The sequence below is a fragment of the Oncorhynchus mykiss genome, chromosome 17 (assembly GCF_057628025.1).
Source record: "Oncorhynchus mykiss isolate SJ-2025 chromosome 17, ASM5762802v1, whole genome shotgun sequence".
NCBI lineage: Eukaryota > Metazoa > Chordata > Actinopteri > Salmoniformes > Salmonidae > Oncorhynchus > Oncorhynchus mykiss.
The window spans coordinates 63,273,231-63,297,270 of record NC_143038.1 but is presented as its reverse complement, the minus strand read 5'-3'; the positions used below and the strand labels follow the sequence as shown (position 1 = coordinate 63,297,270).

At 40.7% G+C, this 24,040-nt stretch overlaps 1 protein-coding gene across 1 annotated transcript; it reads right to left on the bottom strand.

Annotated features, from left to right (window-relative positions):
• Positions 1-23: 23 nt before the first annotated feature.
• LOC110494661 (guanine nucleotide-binding protein G(I)/G(S)/G(T) subunit beta-1) lies at positions 24-23,683 on the bottom strand. Its single transcript, XM_021569926.3, has 11 exons — positions 23,222-23,683; positions 9,322-9,430; positions 9,083-9,121; positions 8,681-8,787; positions 6,627-6,690; positions 6,265-6,427; positions 6,056-6,122; positions 5,735-5,936; positions 5,207-5,423; positions 1,875-1,990; positions 24-1,745 (listed from the first exon to the last, which is right to left on the bottom strand). The coding sequence occupies exons 2-10, from the start codon at positions 9,376-9,378 to the stop codon at positions 1,884-1,886; spliced, it is 1,023 nt and encodes a 340-aa protein (XP_021425601.1). The 5' UTR covers positions 9,379-9,430; positions 23,222-23,683; the 3' UTR covers positions 24-1,745; positions 1,875-1,883.
• Positions 23,684-24,040: the final 357 nt, after the last annotated feature.

Genomic DNA, 24,040 nt, shown 5'->3' with positions numbered 1-24,040 from the left:
ACATTTGACAAGTGGCATGAGAATAGGTTAAGAACAAGACATCTCAAACGGCTTTTTATTACATTTTCAATAACAGTACATTTTAGTACAGTATCTTGATCCAGCTCACTGTGGAACACCAAGGCTGTTTACACAGGCAGACCAATTGTTCTTTTTTTTCACTATTTGGACTTTTGACCAATCAGATCAACAGGTGTCAATAATTGGGCTGCCTGTGTAAACGCAGGACAAAATATTGAAATAAAATACAAAAAATGTGAAAAGGGTGCAGAGCTCCATCTTTATCAATGGAAGGAGAAAAGGAAACCCATCTCAATTGAATTGCAATTCATTTTTACTTGTGGCCACACACAAATAGATCACATGTATTGTACATCACAGAAAAAGTGAAAAATGTCAACTATTAAAGAAAGTGCTTCTGTACAGTGGAGAATTGTTTTCTTCTGCCATTCAGATGCTATGACTTAAGACCAAGAAAAAAAAATACAAAATTAGTAAGGGCATAAATCAGAGAACATGTTTTTGTTCCATTGGGTGTGAACATTTAAAGGAGGTTAATCAAAAGGTTCACTATGAATTATTTAAAAAAAAATTGGCATCATTAGAACTGGTATGATATTTCACATGGAGTCTGCAGTCAATAGGAAATCCATTCTTCACTTTCAATTACTCTGGTGCATAGCTTTGCCAGTGTAAGTACATATGCAGTGTTTAGCCAAAATAAAATAGTTAACCGGTTACAACTTACGAACAAGACAGATGACTTGGATCTTTGCATCGTGGAAAGCAATTCTACAGCATGCATGCTTAAATTAACCCATGGCAGACAAAACAAAATGTAAAATTTCAGATAATTATTTTCAGACATTGATTTGTACATTTCATTCACAGAATAGCAACTGCTGTTTCAAGCACAGGAAAGGTGTCTGTTAGTCAGGTGGTCTTTCACTAAGTGGACACTTACAAAAATCCCCATCCATTAAACTAAATCCAGCCCCAACAAATCACAAAACCCACCCTAAACCCCTATTCCACCCAATTAAGACAGAGTTAAGGGGTTAACTGAAATTAAGTTACTCATGAACTACTTCTGTATTGAAATTAGCATTCATCACAATTTATAGCATGTGCTTAGTTAACACAGTATTAGTTCAAGCACATTTTATTTTTGTACAAAAAAAAAAAAAGCCGTGATGAAACAAAAATAGCTGGCAAATAAATACATCATTGATGTTTTCTGAACGCGGCTCCTGTAATCTGGTCAATATTTTGCTTTCATGCTTTCTGCATGTTTTATTTTGTCTCAGCTTTCTTACATGATTAAATTGGATTAATATGACAAGCTTTATTTGAAAAGAACCTGACAAACGAAAGCAACTGAATAAAACAAACCATCAGAGAATAGAATTCTTTAAAAAAAGAAAGTTTAAATAATTTGTACAATTACGCTCAAACATTTGCTTTCAAGACATACATTTGCATGGGATGATAGTGTTTTGTCATTCAAGGTAACATAAAAGGGTCCAAGAAGGAATGCACAAGTTTTTGATTTGATACCACAGGAACTCTTCTTTTTAACTAGTTGACAAACAATTGTGCTCTTCTTGTGTAGGAAAGGCATTGGTTTCCCTTAGTTTGTGGTGTCCAAGTCAGTTTAAAACGGTGTTGAAGAAGATGCTATGAAATTTAACATTCTCAAGTTGTTGTAATGGTCTTCCAGTCAACTTTGGAGTTCAAAATGACATCTGAAGAAGAAAAAGTAAGAATGAGTCAGGGTTAACTTATACTGAACAATGAACACACTGTATACAGCGGTTGTTCCATAAGTAGCTAAAAAGGCGTAGCTTTACAGCAATACAAAAAGGGCAAAGCACCTTCAGGTTTCAATTCCAGATCTTGAGAAAACTGTCCCAGGATCCTGTTGCAACTGCCATGCCATCGTCGGTGACTCCCAGGCAGCTAACACGGTTGTCATGTCCAGCCAACACACCTAAAACAGAACCACAATATTAGTCTCAGGACGGTGCTGGGAATGATGGATTTAATTTAGCTGACATTATAAATAAGTTAAAATGAGCTTGAAACATTTGTTGGGAGTTATTTTGAATTTCACATTTCCAGGACAGGTGTACAATATAAAACTTAGAAACATGCTTGGTGTGCAATAGTGTTGTCACAATACTAGAATTTTGAATTTAATACCGATAGCTTCCAGGTTTCGTATCACGATACTCAATACCAAGACAAAAAAAAAAGGCACATTAGCCAAAGTCACAGGATGGCACTTGATGCAGACAAACACAGCTACTGCTCTGTGCAATTGTTGGACATATTTAACTAGGCAAGTCAGTTAAGAACATATTCTTATTTACAAAGACGGCCTATTCCTCCCGTTGGGGAATTGAACCCCGGTCTCCCACGTGACAAGCAGGGACACACCACTATACTAAAGAGAAAGTGTCTTGAGATCAATAATCAATTAGACATTTTGTTTGTCAACATTTTTTCAGGGACAGCCATGTATGCATTAAAGAATGTATCAATTATACAATCAATTTGACTTTGTTTTTACCAGTAACTACATAACGGTAGTCATTTATTTGAATGGTAAATCTCTATTGATAAACTTGGTAAATCAAGATGTAGCCTAGACATATTCACAATACAGGTGAATGCATTTTCAATAGGAGTGTGTATGTGCATTGAGTTATTAACATTTTGCATGTAAGGGGCAGTATTTTAGTTTTTGGCTAAAAAAACGTACCCATTTGAAACTGCCTATTTCTCAGCCCCAGAAACTAGAATATGCATATACAGTGGGGCAAAAAAGTATTTAGTCAGCCACCAATTGTGCAAGTTCCCACTTAAAAAGATGAGGCCTGTAATTTTCATCATAGGTACACTTCAACTATAACAGACAAAATGAGAAAAAAAATCCAGAAAATCACATTGTAGGATTTTTAATGAATTTATTTGCAAATTATGGTGGAAAATAAGCATTTGGTCACCTACAAACAATCAAGATTTCTGGCTCACAGACCTGTAACTTCTTCTTTAAGAGGCTCCTCTGTCCTCCCCTCGTTACCTGTATTAAATGGCACCTGTTTGAACTTGTCATCAGTATAAAAGACACCTGTCCACAACCTCAAACAGTCACACTCCAAACTCCACTATGGCCAAGACCAAAGAGCAGTCAAAGGACACCAGAAACAAAATTGTAGACCTGCACCCGGCTGGGAAGACGGAATCTGCAATAGGTAAGCAGCTTGGTTCGAAGAAATCTCGATCTGGGGCTCCACGCAAGATCTCACCCCGTGGGGTCAAAATGATCACAAGAACGGTGAGCAAAAATCCCAAAACCACACGGGGGGACCTAGTGAATGACCCGCAGAGAGCTGGGACCAAAGTAACAAAGCCTACCATCAGTAACACACTAGGCCGCCAGGGACTCAAATCCTGGCCCGTCTGAAGTTCGCTAGAGAGCATTTGGATGATCCAGAAGAAGATTGGGAGAATGTCATATGGTCAGATGAAACCAAAATATAACTTTTTGGTAAAAACTCAACTCGTCGTGTTTGGAGGACAAAGAATGCTGAGTTGCATCCAAAGAACACCATACCTACTGTGAAGCATGGGGGTGGAAACATCATGCTTTGGGGCTGTTTTTCTGCAAAGGGACCAGGACGACTGATCCGTGTAAAGGAAAGAATGAATGGGGCCATGTATCGTGAGATTGAGTGAAAACCTCCTTCCATCAGCAAGGGCATTGAAGATGAAACGTGGCTGGGTCTTTCAGCATGACAGTGATCCCAAACACACCGCCCGGGCAACGAAGGAGTGGCTTCGTAAGAAGCATTTCAAGGTCCTGGAGTGGCCTAGCCAGTCTCCAGATCTCAACCCCATAGAAAATCTTTGGAGGGAGTTGAAAGTCCATGTTGCCCAGCAACAGCCACAAAACATCACTGCTCTAGAGGAGATCTGCATGGAGGAATGGGCCAAAATACCAGCAACAGTGTGAAAACCTTGTTAAGACTTACAGAAAACATTTGACCTCTGTCATTGCCAACAAAGTGTATATAACAAAGTATTGAGAGAAACTTTTGTTATTGACCAAATACTTATTTTCCACCATAATTTGCAAATAAATTCATAAAAAATCCTACAATGTGATTTTCTGGATTTTTTTGAAACCTCTGTTCCTATGCATGCCTATCCTCCATTTAAATGTTTGTATTTTTTTTTTTTTAGTCTGCTCACATTGAGATTTATCTTGACCCCGCCCGGTCCTGTGAATTCTATATATGTTGTGGCGCCGTGGCCAAGAATGAGCCGAGCAACGGCTCATTCTCACGAGTTGCACAAGTCCGAATTCTGGCATGTCAGAAAAATCAAACCGGGACAGAAGATGCAGCTCAGGAGAGTGCAAGACTTATAAATCGCACTTCTTTCACCCGCTCACATTATGTGACCTACAACATCTTGAGCGGAGCATACAAATGACCTGCGATCCCAGGTCGATCCCGAAATCGTTACAAAATCGCAGTTTAAGCTTCCAGAGTGACGCAGTGGTAGTGCATAGCAGTGCTAGCTGTGCCACTAAAGATTCTGGGTTAGAGTCCAGGCTCTGTCGCAGCCGACCGCGACCGGGAGACCCATGGGGCGGCACACGATTGGCCCAGTGTCGTCCAGGTTCGGGGAGGGTTAGGCCGGCAGGGATGTCCTTGTCCCATCGTGCACTAGCGACTCCTGTGGCAGACCAGACTTAGTGCACGCTGACATAGTCGCCAAGTGTACGGTGTTTCCTCCGACACATTGGCTTCTGGGTTAAGTGGGCATTGTGTCAAGAAGCAGTGTGGCTTGGTTGGGTTGTGTTTCGGGGGATGCACAGCTCTCAACCGTCGCCTCTCCCAAGTCCGTACGGGAGTTGCAGTGATGAGACAAGAATAACTACCAATTGGATACAACAAAATTGGGGAGAATTGTTTTTATTGCGGTTCAAAATCGTGTAATGTATGGTCAGCTTGACTGGACCAGGCAAGAGGCTCATTGGCTGATAGACAGACTTGATCCTGTCATGCAGTACGCGACATTAAGAACCAAAAATATAAAAACTTATACCGAACCGTTTTCATGTTGTAGTATCGAAAAAGTACCGAAGTTTTATAGCGTGTGACGAGACATCTCTGGGGTGTTATCAGTGACTCACCAGCACGGTCAGCCTTCAGTGTGTCCCACACGTTGCAGTTGAAGTCGTCATATCCAGCTAGGAGGAGACGGCCACTCTTGGAGAAAGCAACAGAGGTGATGCCACAAATGATGTTGTCATGCGAGTAGCACATCAGCTCCTGGTCGGCACGAAGATCGAAGAGTCTGCAGGTGGCGTCGTCAGAGCCCGTACAAAAGGCATTGCCATTGGGGAAGAACTGCAAAGCACAGATCATACAGTAATTACTTACTGAGCAAATAACTGACTATATTTTAATTAAAATTTGTATCTCAAAAACATATATTTTTTTTCAATCAGAACTGAAATGTATAAATTGAGATTATATTTCATGATTTGAGGACCACATTGGAAATAAGTGTTTTTACGGTTTGATGGGTTTGGGTTTCTTGTACTTTTAAATACTGTTCTTAAAATGTACAAATTGTTTAACCTAAAATAAAGATGTCTCAATGTAAAATGCCCTAATAGGCAATACGTGTGCATAGCTATCTTTAAATATGCCCTTACACATATGGCATTGATGTCAGACTCATGCCCAGTGAAGGTCTGTCTGCACATGCCCTCTCTGACGTCCCAGAGTTTAGCCGAGGCATCACAAGCACCTGAGACAAATAGCCTAGTGTCAGGGGCCAATGAGAGGCTCATGACATCACCACTGTGACCAGCAAATGTGGTTGTCTGCTGGCCAGTCTCAATATCCCAAAGGGCACTGTAAAAACAACATCTGGTTAAAACAAGAGGCATGAGTTTCTATACAAATTCACAATGTTGTATTGGAAATAGACTGAGCAGCATCCTTACAGGACACTGAGTAATTCCTTTACTTACCAGGTGGTGTCTCCAGAGCTTGTAATAATCTGGTTGTCATCAACGAAGCGACAGCAGGACAGATAACCTGGAAATTAGAGTTCATTTGTGCATTACTAAAAAAGAAAATGAAACCCAGAAATGTTCCCATAGTGCGTTTTAAGTAGCAGAAAATGAGAGAACGATTTCATAACAAATAACATGCCAAACAGAAATTGTAGTCTCTCTACCCGTGTGTCCAGCGAGCTCCCGGCTCACACGTACATTCCCCTCACGTGTCTTCAGGTTGTAAATAGAGCAGATGTTGTCCAGACCTCCACATGCCACGTAGTTTCCTGAAGGTGCATATGAGCAGGTCATGACCCAGGAAGAACGCAGAGGAATGGCATGGACCTGCAAGGAGGTGGTGGATAAAAAAAACATGAAACCTTTGCACACCTGAAGTAATGAGCTCTTATTACAGGTGTGTAGGTGAATAAAACAACTAAAGTAGAATGTCTGAAGGGACAAAATGCAATGCCTATAATTGCAATGGAAACGTTGTAGTCGTCCTCTAAACAGAGCTACGGAAGTTGAGCTACTGAAGTCTGACCTTGTTAGTGGTATAGCTGTCCCAAATGATGAGTTTGCCATCTTGGGAAGCACTGACCAAGAGCCTGTGAGAAAGAGCAGAAACATAAGGTCATGGAATTACAGTTCCTTTTAAGAAGTTGTAGGCAATTATTTAAAATCAAACTATAACTTGCTAAAATTCTATATGGAATAGAAAAGCAAACTAAAAGTAATTTAAGACTGCTTTGAATTGTAACTTGGGGCCAAATCTAAGCAATGACAATCATAGCAACAACGCATGCTTAGTCATAATAACACCTACTTACATTTCCTACTATATCATGTGGAATAATACACTGCTCAAAAAAATAAAGGGAACACTTAAACACAATGTAACTCCAAGTCAATCACACTTCTGTGAAATCAAACTGTCCCCTTAGGAAGCAACACTGATTGACAATAAATTTCACATGCTGTTGTGCAAATGGAGTAGACAACAGGTGGAAATTATAGGCATTTAACAAGACACCCCCCAATAAAGGAGTGGTTCTGCAGGTGGGGACCACAGACCACTTCAGTCCCTATGCTTCCTGGCTGATGTTTTGGTCACGTTTGAATGCTGGCGGTGCTTTCACTCTAGTGGTAGCATGAGACGGAGTCTACAACCCACACAACTGGCTCAGGTAGTGCAGCTCATCCACGATGGCACATCAATGTTAGATGTGGCAAGAAGGTTTGCTGTGTCTGTCAGCATAGTGTCCAGAGCATGGAGGCGCTACCAGGAGACAGGCCAGTACATCAGGAGACGTGGAGGAGGCCGTAGAAGGGCAACAACCCAGCAGCAGGACCGCAAGGAGGAGCACTGCCAGAGCCCTGCAAAATGACCTTCAGCAGGCCACAAATGTGCATGCGTCTGCTCAAACGGTCAGAAACAGACTCCATGAGGGTGGTATGAGGGTCCGACGTCCACAGGTGGGAGTTGTGCTTACAGCCCAACACCGTGCAGGACGTTTGGCATTTGCCAGAGAACACCAAGATTGGCAAATTCGCCACTGGCGCCCTGTGCTCTTCACAGATGAAAGCAGGTTCACACTGAGCACGTGACAGACGTGACAGTCTGGAGACGCCATGGAGAACGTTCTGCTGCCTGCAACATCCTCCAGCATGACCGGTTTGGCGGTGGGTCAGTCATGGTGTGGGGTGGCATTTGTTTGGGGGGCCGCACAGCCCTCCATGTGCTCGCCAGAGGTAGCCGGACTGCCATTAGGTACCGAGATGAGATCCTCAGACCCCTTGTGAGATCATATGCTGGTGTGGTTGGCCCTTGGTTCCTCCTACTGCAAGACAATGCTAGACCTCATGTGGCTGGAGTGTGTCAGCAGTTCCTGCAAGAGGAAGGCATTGATGCTATGGACTGGCCCGCCCGTTCCCCAGACCTGAATCCAATTGAGCACATCTGGGACATCATGTCTCGCTCCAGCCACCAACGCCACGTTGCACCACAGACTGTCCAGGAGTTGGTGGATGCTTTTGTCCAGGTCTGGGAGGAGATCCCTCAGGAGACCATCCGCCACCTCATCAGGAGCATGCCCAGGCGTTGTAGGGAGGTCATACAGGCACGTGGAGGCTACACACTACTGAGCCTCATTTTGACTTGTTTTAAGGACATTACATCAAAGTTGGATCAGCCTGTAGTGTGGTTTTCCACTTTAGAGTGTGACTCCAAATCCAGACCACCATGGGTTGATAAATTTGATTTCCATTGATCATTTTTGTGTGATTTTGTTGTCAGCACATTCAACTATGTAAAGAAAAAAGTATTTCATAAGAATATTTCATTCATTCAGATCTAGGATGTGTTAATTTAGTGTTCCTTTATTTTTTTGAGCAGTACATAATATCCAATTCATGCCAAGGGTTATACAATTATATACCATGCCAACTTTTATATTTGACAACTGGAATCATTCAACTATTTGTCATTGCAAAAACTCCAAAAAGCAAGCAAGCTGTTTTTTTTGTAGTACAGAACAACAAATGGAAATTACCTTCCTAGCTTGTGAAAGACACTATAAAAATTACACTTGGGTTTACCTGGAATCAGTGCCCCAATGCATGGCATAGATCTTAGCCAAATGCCCCCTCAGTGTTCTTCTTGTGCGCATCTGAATACGGCCAACAGGATCAATATTGGCTGTGATCTGCAAAACACACAAACACAGTTACATAAAGCCATCAATAGCAGATTGCATTGAATGTTTTGCATATCCCTAGTTAAAGATGTACTATGCAGAAATCACTCCACAATTTTATGGTTGTTAAAATTGTAAGTTTGCCTAATTTCGGTTTGACAAAACAAGCAAGCAAGCATCATTGCACCATATAAACCATTGTTAAATATATTTTCCATAACCAAAAATATTGTATTTTTCTCTGTTTGAAGCTGCAGTACAAAACCGAAAGTACAAGACGCAAAAACCAAAACTAAACTTTTACCTGTGATAGCGTGGCATCTGCACATGCTTTCCTGGCATCCTGCAAAAGTAAGACAATTAAACCATCACACAAATTTAACAACCAAACACTGTCAGAAGATTATGTAGCTTTGTTATGACACTGTTGAGACTTGATTATGAGCGCAGAGACAATTCAATTATTTCTGAAATATGCCATTTCTGTATGTTTTAAACAATTGCTCCTGCCCATTGACGGTAGATGGAGGGATAAACACTCACTCTGATCTGGTTTTTGAGCTGCTCAGCCTCCTGGCGTAACTGGTCCAGTTCACTCATTTTGCCCTGCTAGTAGGTCTGTCTCGCTCCAGCTGCTGGGACAGTTGTTAATCTGAAAGAGGAAGAAAGAAGAGTCTCAGTAATCATGTTTCCAGCAAACCTTTTTATGCGAATAAAGTACATCGGCAAAAAAATTAATTCACGACAGGCCTGGTGAAAACAGCAAATGTTGGTAAACATTGTAGACAAATGTTACGCTAGTCAAGGTGGGATCCTTAATTGTCGATAAAATTAATTATGAGAGAAATGGCGATGAAATGCCTTTATGCACAAATATTGATATAATAACCATCAAATCGAAGTAAACTTGGGAGTCACGCCCCACTACCGTATGGTCCCCCCACTACGACTCAGGAAAGAATGCCGTTTTATTAGGCTACAGATGAAATAAATTATGAAATTCACAGGGTGTTGAAAGTGCAATCGGGGTATGATGTTCCTGTCCAATAAATATTGAGGGTCTTATTCTGGAGACATCAATGCGTGGCTACCTTTTGAAAAATGTATCTATTTTGTCCATAATGTCATCATGTAGGCTATCCTACCCACACTGTACCTGCCAGCTGTTGACTAAAGTGCATGTGCCAAGACCAGAGTGGGCACATTCTCAATATAACGCAATTTAAATTTTTCCCAAAACCATCAGTAGAGTTGAAAATGCGATGGAATATGTCACCAGATCGCTTGTCACTCATACACATTATGTAACCAACTGATCATGTTTTCCCCTCGTTGAGCTGTGAAAGCATTGAAATGGCATCATTTAGACAAACAAAGCTAGATGATGTTCTGTCACAAAAGGCTGTTTGTTCCAGAAAACAAAACATACGATACATAAAATCACCTGTCATTCGTGGATAGGCCTAACACCTCGATCAGAACGACAGCGCCATTACATCAATACAGCGTAATCAATTCTGCAGTCAAACTTCTCTCATTATGTACAGTGCATTCGGGAAGTATTTAGACTTTTTCCACATAACAGGCTTATTCTATAATGGATTGAATAAAACTCAATCTACTCACACACACACACACACACACACACACACACACACACAATACCCTACCCATAATGACAAAGCGAAAACAGGTTTTGAAATGTTTACAAATGTATTAAAAATAAAAACCGGGGGAAGAAAAAAAGTATTCAGACCCTTTGCTATGAGAATTGAAATTGAGCTCTAACGCAGCCTGTTCCCATTCATCATTCTTGAGACGTTTCTAAAACTAGATTGGAGTCCACCTGTGATAATTTCAATTTATTGGACATGATTGGGAAAGACACAGGACAAAAACCAAGCCTCGAGGTCGAAGGAATTGTCCGTAGGGCTCCAAGGCAGGATTGTGTCAAGGCACAGACCTGGGGAAGGGTACCGAAAATATTTGCAGCATTGAAGGTCCTCAAGAACACAGTGGCTTCCATCATTCTTAAATGAATGAAGTTTGGAACCACCAAGACTCTTCCTGAAGCTGGCTGCCCAGCCAAACGGGGGAGAAGGGCCTTGGTCAAGGAGGTGACCAAGAAACGATGGTCACTCAGACAAAGCTCCTCTGTGGAGATGGGAGAACCTTCCAGAAGGACAACCATCTCTGCAGCACTCCACCAATCAGGCCTTTATGGTAGAGTGGCCAGACGGAAGCCACTCCTACATAAAATGCACGACAGCCCGCTTGGAGTTTGCCAAAAGGAACTTAAGGACTCTGACCATAAGAAACAAGATTCCCTGGTCTGATGAAACCAAGATTGAACTCTTTGGCCTGAATGCTAAGTGTCACGTCTGGAGGAAATCAGGCACCGCTCATCACCTGGCCAATGCCATCCCTACGGTGAAACATGGTGGCGGCAGCATCGTGCTGTGGGGATGTTTTTCAGCAGTAGGGACTGGGAGACTAGTCAGGATCGAGGGAAAGATGAACCGAGCAAAGTATAGAGAGATCCTTGATAAAAACCTGCTCCAGAGCGCTCAGAACCTCAGACTGGGGCGAAGGTTCACCTTCCAACAGCACAACGACCCTAAGCAGACAGCCAAGACAACGCAGGAATGGCTTCGGGACAAGTGTCTGAATGTCCTTGAGTGGCCCAGCCAGAGCCCGGACTTGAACCCGATCGAACATCTCTGGAGAGACCTGAAAATACCTGTGCAGCGACACTCCCCAAACAACCTGATGGAGCTTGAGAGGATCTGTAGAGAAGAATAGGAGAAACAACCCAAATACAGGTATGCCAAGTTTGTAGGCGGTAAAGACTCGAGACACAAAGTACTGAGTAAAGGGTCTGAATACTTATGTAAAATGTTACGTTTAAAATAAATACATTTGTAAAAATGTAGAACCGGTTTCTGCTTTGTCATTATGGATAATTATGGGGAACAATTCATTTTAGAATAAGGCTGTAACGTAACAAAATGTGGAAAGAAATCAAGGGGTCTGATTACGTTCCGAATGCACTGTATGTAATCCAACATTTAAGTGGAAATTTGTGCAACAAAACATTCACCTTTTGCTTCTATTTGTCAAATTTACACATACAATTTGACACATGCGTTGGATAAATCCAATGTATGCACCACACAAAACACAACTGCAATGGTGCAAGGCAAATGCAGAATTCCATTGGAAATGAATGTACTTTAATATACCAACATACAATGATGCTGTCGGTCTGATTGAGGTGCAAGTCTTTGGTAAAGAAATAGGCTAATGACACATTTGCATAGATGGACATTGTCCTCTTCAAAGAACTCTCTCAACCAGAAAACTGATTTTCTGAACTAGTAACTACTTTCCTTCCACAGGGAAACGTTTTGCAGTCATTAAACGACAAATTGCATCGGAAGGGAAAGTAGGCTGTAACACCGTTGCTTTGGCTGGTGCAGGCCTACACTCTCATAGCCTACATAACAGTACTTCTGTTGGCTTGGCCAGTGCAGCAGGCCCATACACTCATATCCTACATTAGAGCGCCTCTCCTGCCCTCACAACTCTGCTACTGACTCACAGTCCTATCTTCTCACCTCATTGTCATTGACATAATCCTGAGACACACTTAACTTCTTGGTGACAGGGGGGCAGTATTGAGTAGCTTGGATGAATAAGGTGCACAGAGTAAACTGCCTGCTACTCTGTCCCAGATTCTAATATATGCATATTATTAGTAGTATTGGATAGAAAACACTGAAGTTTCTGAAACTGTTTGAATGATGTCTGTGAGTATAACAGAACTCATATGGCAGCCGAAAACCTGAAGTGGGAAATCTGAGGTTTGTAGTTTCATTTAAGTGATTGCATAGATGGACATTGCCATCTTCAAAGAAGAGTTCCGACGAAGATCCAATATGCTGCGTCTATGGGGCCAGATTGCACTTCCCAAGGCTTCCAGCAGATGTCAAGTCTTTAGAAAGTTGTGAGGCTTCTATTGTGGAAGGGTGTCAAATAAACGCGGTTTCAACAAGTGGACTAGGCGGTGGCCAATCAGTTGTTTACTGCGCGGTCACGCCGTTCCTTCTTTTTCCTCTGTAATGAATACGCTATTGTCCGGTTGGAATATTATTGAAGATTTATTATAAAAAAGACCCTAAGGAATGATTGTAAACATCGTTTGACATGTTTCTACAAACTGTAATGAACTCTTGACCTTCCAGACCATTCGTCTGGATTTTGAGCTCGTGCATTGTGCCTTTGGAACAGTGAACTAAACGCACAAACAAAACGGAGGTATTTGGACATAAATATGGACGTAATCGAACAAAACAAACATTTCTTGTGGAAGTGGGAGTCCTGGTAAGTGAAGATTTATAATGCTATTTATGACTTTTGACTCTCTGGGGCGGCAGGGTAGCCTAGTGGTTAGAGCGTTGGACTAGTAACCGGTAGGTTGCAAGTTCAAACCCCCGAGCTGACAAGGTACAAATCTGTCATTCTGCCCCCACTGTTCCTAGGCCGTCATTGGAAATAAGAATTTGTTCTTGTTCTTGCCTAGTTAAATAAAAAGGTACAAATAAAAATAAAATAAAAATTCTGCTTTCACCGAAAAGCCTTTTTGAAATTGGACACGGTGGTTGGTTTAACGAGAAGTGTATCTTTAAAATTGTGTAAAATACTTTTTAATTTTAATTATGAGATTTGTTGTTTTGAATTTGGTGCCCTGCAATTTCACTGATGATCTGAAAATCAGTTATCCTGCTGACCCCAATCCACTGGTTGATGCTCACTAGATCAGCCAACGGTGCTAAGTGATAATCTAAACCATTTATAGCGATACAGGCTTATCTGATCACACTCGTCTGGGCAACCTAAACACATAATTTACCCCAAACAGTAGCCTAAAGCACTGATCTTCCTATTAGTCAAATACAGAACATGGTCAGAGAAAACAGAGGTCATTTTCAAAACACTTAACATTTTAGTCATTTAGCAGAGCAATTGGGCTTAAATGCCTTGCTCAAGGGCAGATATTTTTTTTTACATAGTAGGCTCAGATTCTAACCAGAGACCTTTCAGTTACTCTTAACTGCTAGGATAACATTCTATTGTGAAAAACAGAGAGATTATCCACACACCAGCATTGTGAAAGGTACCAGTAATACAGGAAACAGCCTTGACCTCACATTCGCAGAAGACTGGATTAGCACATTTGGATATGAATGAAACATAAGGACTATAAACAAAACCTTTGGTTTTAGCCCCAGTTCTTCCTCCTAGCTAACCCCATCACCTTCATGTATTTCACTCTGTACGGTCAAAGTGTTTGAGTGCTAGACTGAGGATCTTCTCTAAACTGAGCAAATCACACTCAAGGTCCTCTGATAAAAATATCACTGTTAATTCCATGACTACTTGCCATCCACATCCGTCCTTAAGATCAGAGGGGAGGGGGGGGGGGGGTGAGTAACAAAATCAGGAGGGAGACACTAGGACTCGACTTCCGTATAACACACTATTACTGTGGCATCCGAATGTGGGACATAGAATGACATTAATCATGGAGAGGATATGTAATTAAAAACTACATTCTGCACTGGCATTTGTTCAAACACCTAATTCATTGAGTTCGATGTTGAGTCTTGGTTGTAAGTTACTTGGAGTCAATGCAGGCACAATTCAGAAGATGCTCAAACCTAAACATAGGACTCAGTCACAGTTCATCCCTACACTACCTCAGGGTAAGAAAACAAAGAACAAATTCTGCAATGTGGGTGAACTAGATGCTCTGAGTCTGTCCATAATCCCTTACTGTAAGAAGTTCTTCTGCCCCTCATTTCTCCAAGCGCCTGATCGGAATCAGCTGACAGCATGATAAACAGGGAGTGGTGACAAATAGCCTGGAGGTGTGGCTTACTGACTGCTGAGGTCTCGAGGGCAGCCGGAGTCTGCTGCTCAACATAAATGTTTTCATAATGTTTGTTTCCATGCAGCCATACAAATTCACCTTTCAGAGCATGATATCAGTAGTGTTCAGGATTATTTTAGTTTTACGTTGATACATTTTCCATATTTCAGATGTTTCTATTGCCTTTTCCAACAAAAAATAAAAATGGAAGAAATGTTTAAGCACCATCCATCGTGTTTTTAAACTACGGCACACGATATGGTTTGGTTTTCCAAATTGCTGCCGTCTTGAAGCTAAAATTGGGATCATGTATACTCTACTAATGGCTAGAGCTGTTGCGGTGACTATCACCGCCACACCGGCAGTCATGAGTGACATTCTAAGTGACGATTGAGTCACGGTAATCTCCTCTCATGCACAAAAATGACACACCACAGAAGTGTGATTGACTTGGAGTTCCAGTGTGTTGTTTAAGTGTTCCCTTTATTTTTTTGAGCAGTGTATATTAGTACCAGTCAAAAGTTTGGACACACCTACTCATTCAAGGGTTTCTTTATTTTTAGTATTTTCTACATCGTAGAATAAGAGTTAAGACATCAAAACTATGAAATAACACATGGAATCATGTAGCAACCAAAAAGTGTTTAACACATCAATATATTTTCTATTTGAAATTCTTCAAAGTAGCAACCCTTTGCCTTGATGACAGCTTTGCACACTCTTGGCATTCTCTCAACCAGCTTCACCTGGAATGACTTTCCAACAGTATTGAAGGAGTTCCCACATATGCGGAGCACTTGTTGGCTGCTTTTCCTTCACTCTGTGGTCCAACTCATCCCAAACCATCTCAATTGGGTTGAGGTCAGGTGATTGTGGAGGCCAGGTCATCTGATGCAGCACTCCATCACCCTCCTTCTTGGTCAAATAGCCCTTACACAGCCCGGAGATGTGTTTTGGGTCATTGTAATTTGTTTTTCAACTGGACAGTCTCACTAAGTGCAATCCAGATGGGATGGCGTATCGCTGCAGAATGCTGTGGTAGCCATGCTGGTTAAATGTGCCTAGAACCCTAAATAAATCAGTGTCACAAGCAAAACACCCCCACACCAAACCTCCTCCTCACTTCATGGTGGGAACCACATGTGGAGAGCATCCATTCACCTACTCTGCGTCTCACAAAGACACACTGGTTGGAACCAAACATCTCAATTTGGACTCATCAGACCAAAAGGACAGATTTCCACCAGTCTAATGTGCATTGGTCGTATTTCTTGGCCCAAGCAAGTCTCTTCTTATTATTGGTGTCTTTTAGTAGTGGTTTCTTTGCAGCAATTTGACCATGAAGGCCTGATTCACGCAATCTCCTCTGAACAGTTGATGTTGAGATTTATTTGGGCTGCAATTTCTGAGGCTGGTAACACTAATGAACATATATTTAAAGTTAGCAGCTTTTAAGCATTCTAGTACAGTTAAACAGCTGAAACAAAGTGTCATGTTATTTTGTTCAGTTAGGAACTGATTGTTTAATAACTTGTAAATTAGAAAAATTGATCACTCAACAGATATTCACAGAAATATTTTAGCTGCCCCACATTACAAAGGTGGTGAAGTTGTCAGTGTCCCTTCTTACTATCCAATCTTGACTGTATGGAGAAACTTAAAAATGCTTTGAAACAAATATTGGTTGAAACTAAAATGCAGTTAATCAATTTAGCTTTAACTGCTTGAAAAAAAATGACTGTCTCTAGGCGGTCATAGACTGCACAACTTAAACTTTTAAAATGTGCTCAACTTACTCGACCAGTAAAATGCGAGCAAATTTACAACACATCTTGTCTTTCATTTAAGAAATAAAAACAAAACTGATTTGTTTCAAATTAAATGAAAATCATCACCTATACCATCTATGAATAAACAGAAAAGCCATTGGTATTGGTCCATTCTTTTCCCAGTGACGAAATGGCTGTGTTAAAAATTGTAAATAGGCAGTCATATTGTAACAGTTGGGGGAGGTTTTTCTTCAAAGAGGACCTGCTTGGCTTTGTCACAAGAGTTATTACTTTTTCATCTACAATGTGTGAAGCTGCACTGAAAAGGCACTCACTGTCCATACTAGTACAGGGAAGCACCAAGACACTTAATGTAACATATTTCATTATTCTTGCATTCCAAAGGATCATTAGGAATAGATCAACATTGGCTAATGTTGGCCGATGTAGTAACAGAAAATGACAATACAAAGAGTCTCTAACAGAGACACACTGACTAAAAAGTTATCTACATATGTCCCATTACCAGTAAAACAATCAAAACCTATTCACTTACTTGCTGTGCTGTTTTATTGTTAATTTGTTTAGTCATTTCATTCTCAACCATGATTTCAGCATACATGTCAAGCAGTGAAGTTTCAGCTGTCTGCCTGTCTGTGGCCTCTTCTGTCATGGGTCCTCTTCCCCGGTGCTTCACTGTCTGTGTCCGTTTCCATCTTGTCCAGCTGTGTTTAACATTTCACAAACCCTGTTTCGTGTCACCATTGAAGTAGCAGTCCTTGTACCTAGCATCAAGCATGGTGGTGACACAGTAAAGAGGCTCAGAGAGAATGCCACTGGATCACTTGTTCACAGCCTCTACTAGAGTACTTTCGCAAGTTTGAACCCCACGTCTGTGTCGGCAGTTTTGTTGAGCCGTCTTTTCAATACCATGAGAGGGCCTGCTGCAGACGCAGTTGATGAGCTTATTTCGCAGTTGTTTCAATGGAGCTAGGAGTGTGTTCATGTCAATGAGAGTCCACTGGTTTGTACTGATTGTTGCAGGTAACTCAGTCAGCTGCGTACACGCCAAGCACTCGTTTTAGTTCCAGCAGGCTCTCCATGTAAACAGTACTGTTCCATCTGGTGGAAACATATTGCTTAAGCCTTTTCATTTTCACTCCAAGCTGCTCCTGTACTGCTTGCAGGCGGATGGATGTATGCTAGCTGCGAGTGTTTAAAATGACCCACTATCTTCCTACCTGTTCCCACTGTGTCAGATATGCTGCGTTGGGCCAAAACACCTTAATTCACAGCCAGTTGCTGGCGACTCCACATTCTTCCAAAGCCTTTGTCATGTTACGTGCATTAACACATTGTTCTTGGGGATTTTCCAAGTTTCAAACATGTTCTCAAATGCCATTGAAATGGCTGTAGTGGTAAGGTTGCAAGTTCAAATCCCCGAGCTGACAAGGTACAAATCTGTCGTTCTGCCCCTGAACAGGCAGTTAACCCACTGTTCCTAGGCCGTCATTGAAAATAAGAATTTGTTCTTAACTGACCTGCCTAGTTAAAATAAAGGTTAAAAAAATACATTTTAAAAAAATAAAAATGAGAACAAGCACATTCTTGAGCTTGTAATACGGCTTTCCTCAGTACGAAATCCTTGTTGACCCACTGTGCTGTATGACTCAGCATGCTCATGGGTCTGATATCGCTAGTCCAAATGTCAGTCATGAAGCTAATCTCAGTGACGCCCATTGTAAGTAGCTCACGGATGTGAGTTTCAAAAATACTATGCAACTCTGGTAGGGCAACATCTGAAAAATAGCACTTACTTGGTAGTGTGTACCGGGGCTCGAGGTGCTCGACCAGTCGGCAAAAGCCAACGTCATCCACGACAGAGAACGGTTGATTGTCACGGGCAATTAATTCCATTATCTTGGCATTAATGAATTTCGCCTTTGAGTTGTCTCGCTGAAATTCTATTTCAAATGACTGCTCGACTTGAACTTAAGTTGTTGGAAGTGCGCGCTTAGTTTTTTTTCTGGTTTAGTTCTAAGTAGTCAGTGAACGTCTGGGGGTGATTTTCAAATCAGTAATTAGGTTTGTGGTTTTGAAAGATTTCACTTTCTCCCCTCTGGAAATAATAGCAGCACAAACTTTGCATATGACCTTTTTGTTATCTTCCTTGGAAACTTCAAAATAGATCCACACGGCAGACATTGTGGGCTAGGTTAGGAATGCTGTGTTGCACATGTAGCTCTGTATTTTTCGTGGCATCATTACATCTACCTATGTTACAGGTATGCACGTCAGCTTTGACATCGGATTTGCACATTGGCGTTATACATAGACCGGATGCTGGCATTTTTAGCTAATCTCATCTGATTCCGATATGCTTACCGATATATTGTCCCTAATGTGCACACACAAGCTTACATTTTTTTTTTTTTTTTTTTAAAAATGATTATGCCGTTATACAACACAGTCTACCGCATAATTATGCACAACATAATTTATTTTATTTTAAAACGGGTACATAATTGGTCTTGCATAAATTTAATAATTTAGAGTTGGCCTACAATTAGTGACTTTGTATATGGTTTCAAATAGCCTGGTAATAGGGCATTTTTATATTTTCATAATTAATAGGTTGACATTACCTTTAGGTACAGAATATTGAATATCTCGCCTCCGTGCATTTCCATCTCCTCCCTTCATACCTTTCTCGAGCACGCAGAGAGAGGTGCTATTAACAGTTTAATTAAATATGTTTCATTGTGAAAAAGTATTACTATCAATGATCCCAAACAGATTTCACTTGGTTTCCCAAATTAAGCACTGTGTAGCTTCAAGTACAGGGTTGGAGACCCCACGGTACACAGAGGTCGGGATAAATATCACCTGTGCTGCGGAGAGACCCTGCATGCTCCTCAAACAGAGGTTGATGTGTGGAATAAAATAACCAGAATAGCCTACCCAACATGAGTGAAAAACGAAGCAGCAGAAAGTGTCCTACATTCGCTATTCGAGTACATACAGATGACATCTTTTTTTCTCCTGACCCTGTTCCACACATTTGATAATGTGCAATTCTAGTAATATTAGTAAAGACAAGATTCAATTGAGAATAGTTTGATGGGTGAAAGTATGATCACTTGATGAGAGAACAGCATTTGCAGCCTGAGGCAAGGAACAGACCGCAAGCTTTTTTGCAACTTTCTCAAATCATCAATAGCCTATAGTTTCATCATGCAGCCCATACATCTTTTGATATTCAAGGCATCCTAAATGTTTATTATTCACAACTAAAGTTGTCAAGTTACTCTAAATCTAGCGTATAGAACCTGTTTAAAAATGATCACTTTTACACTCAAAATGCTCCTGAATGGGAAAAATATCCTTTCTATTTTATTCAGCTAAGTTCAATTATATTAGTCTTACTATAAAATAATGGCACAGGATTTAAGAATATCTTGTCTGCTAAATAAACAAGCCTATGCATGGCACACTGCCAGATAAGCTGTAGGCCAACACATGCTGTTCTTCTGAAATACATTTTCTTCACATCATGTTTGTTTAGACCTGACTAAAATAAATACATTGATTTATGATGGTGTAAATTCAACTGATTCATTAGACATGTAGATGTTTCAAAGGCGCGCAATAGTGGCTTGCTAAACGTGTTTATGTTAATTAACGGCAAATTACCATGAGACCGGCAGTCTTTTACACGACAACACCTGGCTGACAAAATGTCATGTCCACCACAGCCCTACCAATGACCATACAAAAGAAGTATAGCGGAGAGCAATGAACAAATATGGCAAATTTAACAAATCAAGGAATTTGTGGTAAATGCATGGGGCCCCGCCATCTTCATACACCTCCGCTATTGCATAATAAAACACTAAAAGAGCACAAAATGTAGGCCTGCATTGTAGAAAGCTTGATGCTATTATATCAGTGCAACAAATGTCATATGGCTAAAGCTGGATCACAGAAAAGACCATAACCAGCACTATCACTGACCAAGCCTGTAATCCTAAAAGCTCAAATCCAGACAGTAAATATTTAATCCAATCTATGCCCACTAACAGGAAAACAGCTGGCAAAAGCTCACACCGGAGTCAGAAATCAGTTTTCCACTCTGAAAAAAGCATGTCTGATTAGTCTCTACGACAACATGCTTACAAGTAGCCTTAAAGACATTGGCGACTACTATTTTTTTTTTTTTACCTCCCGTTTATACATGCATAATCTATGAGCAGAATTACTGTTTTACCTCAATTAACCACAAAAACCCTAGTTTGAAAGCCACGGTTAAGCCACGGTTGAAAGCCAAGTAGACAAAAGTACAGGAGAATCTCTAATTCTCTCACTGCCACAAGATAGTAACCAATGTGGTCCTTTCATCAAAATGGACTAATGCTTAAACAAACATATCGGGCTGAGAGGGTGGATGGGGGTATAATTAATAGTTTGTCATACAACAATTCATGTAATTGTGTGTACCACAGTCAAAACAACACCCTGCAGTAAAATTCACACTGGCATTAGTCTCTACGACAACATACTTACAACAAGTAGCCTTACAGACATTGGGGACTACAACGTTGTTAACCCTTTCCGTTACTGCTAGACTTAACGCCTAGCTAACGTTAGCCACCTATTACTTTTTGAAAATTCGTAGCATATATTAACTGTAAATTAGAACATATATGAAATGTGTGAGGGACATCCACAAATTATACATACCGTACGAAACATATATTAAATGAGTGTCTCTGATTTACGTACAGAATTATACAAAATGCTGAGACCAGGTTGGATATTAAGCTTGAAACACTCCTGTCCTGGTGTAATTTGACTGCAGCGGGAAACATTGTTGTGCTCAAATATAGTGGTACAAATAATTTGCTTGCAATCCATTAGCACTATTTGCATCCAATTTGAATGTCACCTGCAAATAAACTGATGAATCACTCTCCGTTGGTATTCAGATGAGGCTACAATATTTGTTTGAACAATTCAGGCTCATTGTAGATAACTTACAATGCTGCAAATGCAAGAACTCCCCCGCTCATCTCTTTCAGATGTCTGTCATTTACAGAGAAAAGCAAATTAGCTGGCTTGAAAGTTGATGTTAAAGAAGTTGGGGTAGCTACCACTACTACAGTTACACTGATCACATATGAAGCCTCAACCGATGGCATGCTAATTAGTGTCTTGCATCGATGGAAACATGAGACTGAGGCAGCAAACGCCATCTTGTTCGCTGCCGCTGTTTATAGGCCTAGCTACTAGGGTTGAAGAATCGAAGCTAACTAGACACGTATATTGATTTACTTTCATGCTATGTCACGTGTGAAAATAAATGTGCAATCCCAGTATTTAATACAACATGCGAAAAGACCGAGATGTTATATTTCAATTTCCATTATCAGAATGTATGCCTCAACGATTTCTAACCAAATAACCCTGCTCAATAGCAGTGACCTCAATACTAGCTACTAGACAACAGCCCAACTTCACTCTCCGACAACGGACGTCGGGGATTATCAGAAACAGGGTGCAGACAAACAGAAAAGTCCCACCCAAAGGGAATATAACACACTGATCCAGCATTCCTATCGTTTCGCCCCCGTGCTAGACGTGTGCTAAATTACTCCAGCAACTAGCTAAGGAGTTAGCTGGCTAGTGTTGGCGAAGAAAATCCAATTAATTACCTACTTAACTAGAAGTAGCCATGTCGTTAAAGCCAGCAGTAGCCGTTTAATTTGATGTAAACCACAAGAGCCAAGTAAAGCAATTGTGCTACCGTTAAGGTGGAGAATATTTAAATGGTACAAATTGTTTATTTACCAGCTAGCAGTTAGCTAACGTTTGTGCTATTTAACATCAATCCAGCTAACTTTAGTTAGCAAACTAGCTAACGTTAGTGTTTAACAGACATCTAGTTAACTAGCTAACGTTAACTGAATTTATAACTATGGCTATCTAGGTGGTAGATTGGCAAAAGTGATCATACTTGACTACCAAAACGGCATATCTAACCATGCCTCAACTTATTTTAAACACATCCCATTATGAATAGTGCCCAAGATAAATTGCTAGCAATGGACAAGTCAGATAACTAACGTTAGCTAGTTACCGCTTGCATTTTAGGCCACAGTCGTCCATCTCCAGGATGTTAGCTACCCAGCTAACAAGTCCGCTTTTAATAAACAAGTTAAATATGGTTGTTTTGAAATGCAGTTTAAATTAAAGGGGTATTGAGGCACGGTTAATATTTTTGATGGAAAAAAATTAAGCTAGCTGGACAACATTGCTGGTAGCTAACTAGTTAACGCAGCGGTCTACCTCAGCTATTTGGGTACCTAACCAAATTAGCTAGCTGACGTTAGTTGGTTAATGACTTGTCCAAGAAAGTGTTTGCTGTCCACTTCTCATGAATTGGACAGGGTCCAACCCGTCCCTTGCAAAATCAGGCTGGATATATAGTTAGGTAGGTACGTTAACAATACATACGAGTATTTCAATATACATGCTGAAATTAGGATCGATATAGCCAGCCGAGTTAGTTATCTAACATTAGAACTAGTCTGCAGCAGCTGGAAAGCAGTTAAAATTGGCTATGCTAACGTTAACCCACCCGGACAGTAACGTAAACTAGCTAATCTAACGTTACCAAATCGGCCAACAATTACACTAGCATTTTGTTTTCCAAATGTGCGACATTGCACCGTGACCATCCTACCTTTTTCTCAGTTGGCGTTGGCTTGTTTATTTAGCATTGACTGGAAAAGGTAACAGTGTAGTTATTCCTCCAATCCACGCATCAACGAACAGCTAGTTTACAAACTAGCTAGCTTTCAGAGGAGCAACCCTTCCCAAACGTAACCAGGCTGGCCAGTAAGCTTTTTCAACAACCTGGACCAACCGGGGGGGGGGGTAAAAATCACACCACTCCCTGCTGATGACGGGACACAGATCCCTGCTGCAAAGTGCAAGTAGGCTTATTGACAATCTCAATAATCAATTTCACTACTGTCTGTTCCCGATGTATATTTCATTAAGAAGCAACTTCCCCTTTGGCCGCCCTAAACTCTTTCTCGGTACTACTCAGTCACTACTTCACCCGGCAATCAAACCGCGAGATGGGCGCGGTAACCCTGCAATAAACTATGGGAAACCCCACGCTCTGCAGCAACGCTCGCATAAACACAAAATTAGATTGTACATTCGTTTAGAAAAAGTACAATATAGGCCAATAATCAGTGCAAAATATCGAATTAATTGTCCAATAAATTAATTAATCTAGGTATATTATGGGTTGGGCCATTGGAACACAGGAGTGATGGTTGCTGATAATGGGCCTATGTTGATATTCCATTAATAAATGGATTAAAATATAATATATATATATATATATATATATATATACACACATACATACATACATGTGCATACATACATATATATATACACATATACACATATATATATATACATATATATACATACACATATATACATACATACATATACATACATACATACACACACACAAATATAC

Coding starts and splice junctions, on each gene's coding strand:
- LOC110494661 (XM_021569926.3), bottom strand. CDS start 9,378: ATGAGTGAACTGGACCAGTTACGCCAGGAGGCTGAGCAGCTCAAAAAC. Junction 6,428..6,626: donor ACAGCTATACCACTAACAAG/GTCAGACTTCAG, acceptor ACCTCCTTGCAG/GTCCATGCCATTCCTCTGCG. Junction 5,937..6,055: donor AGCTCTGGAGACACCACCTG/GTAAGTAAAGGA, acceptor TTGTTTTTACAG/TGCCCTTTGGGATATTGAGA.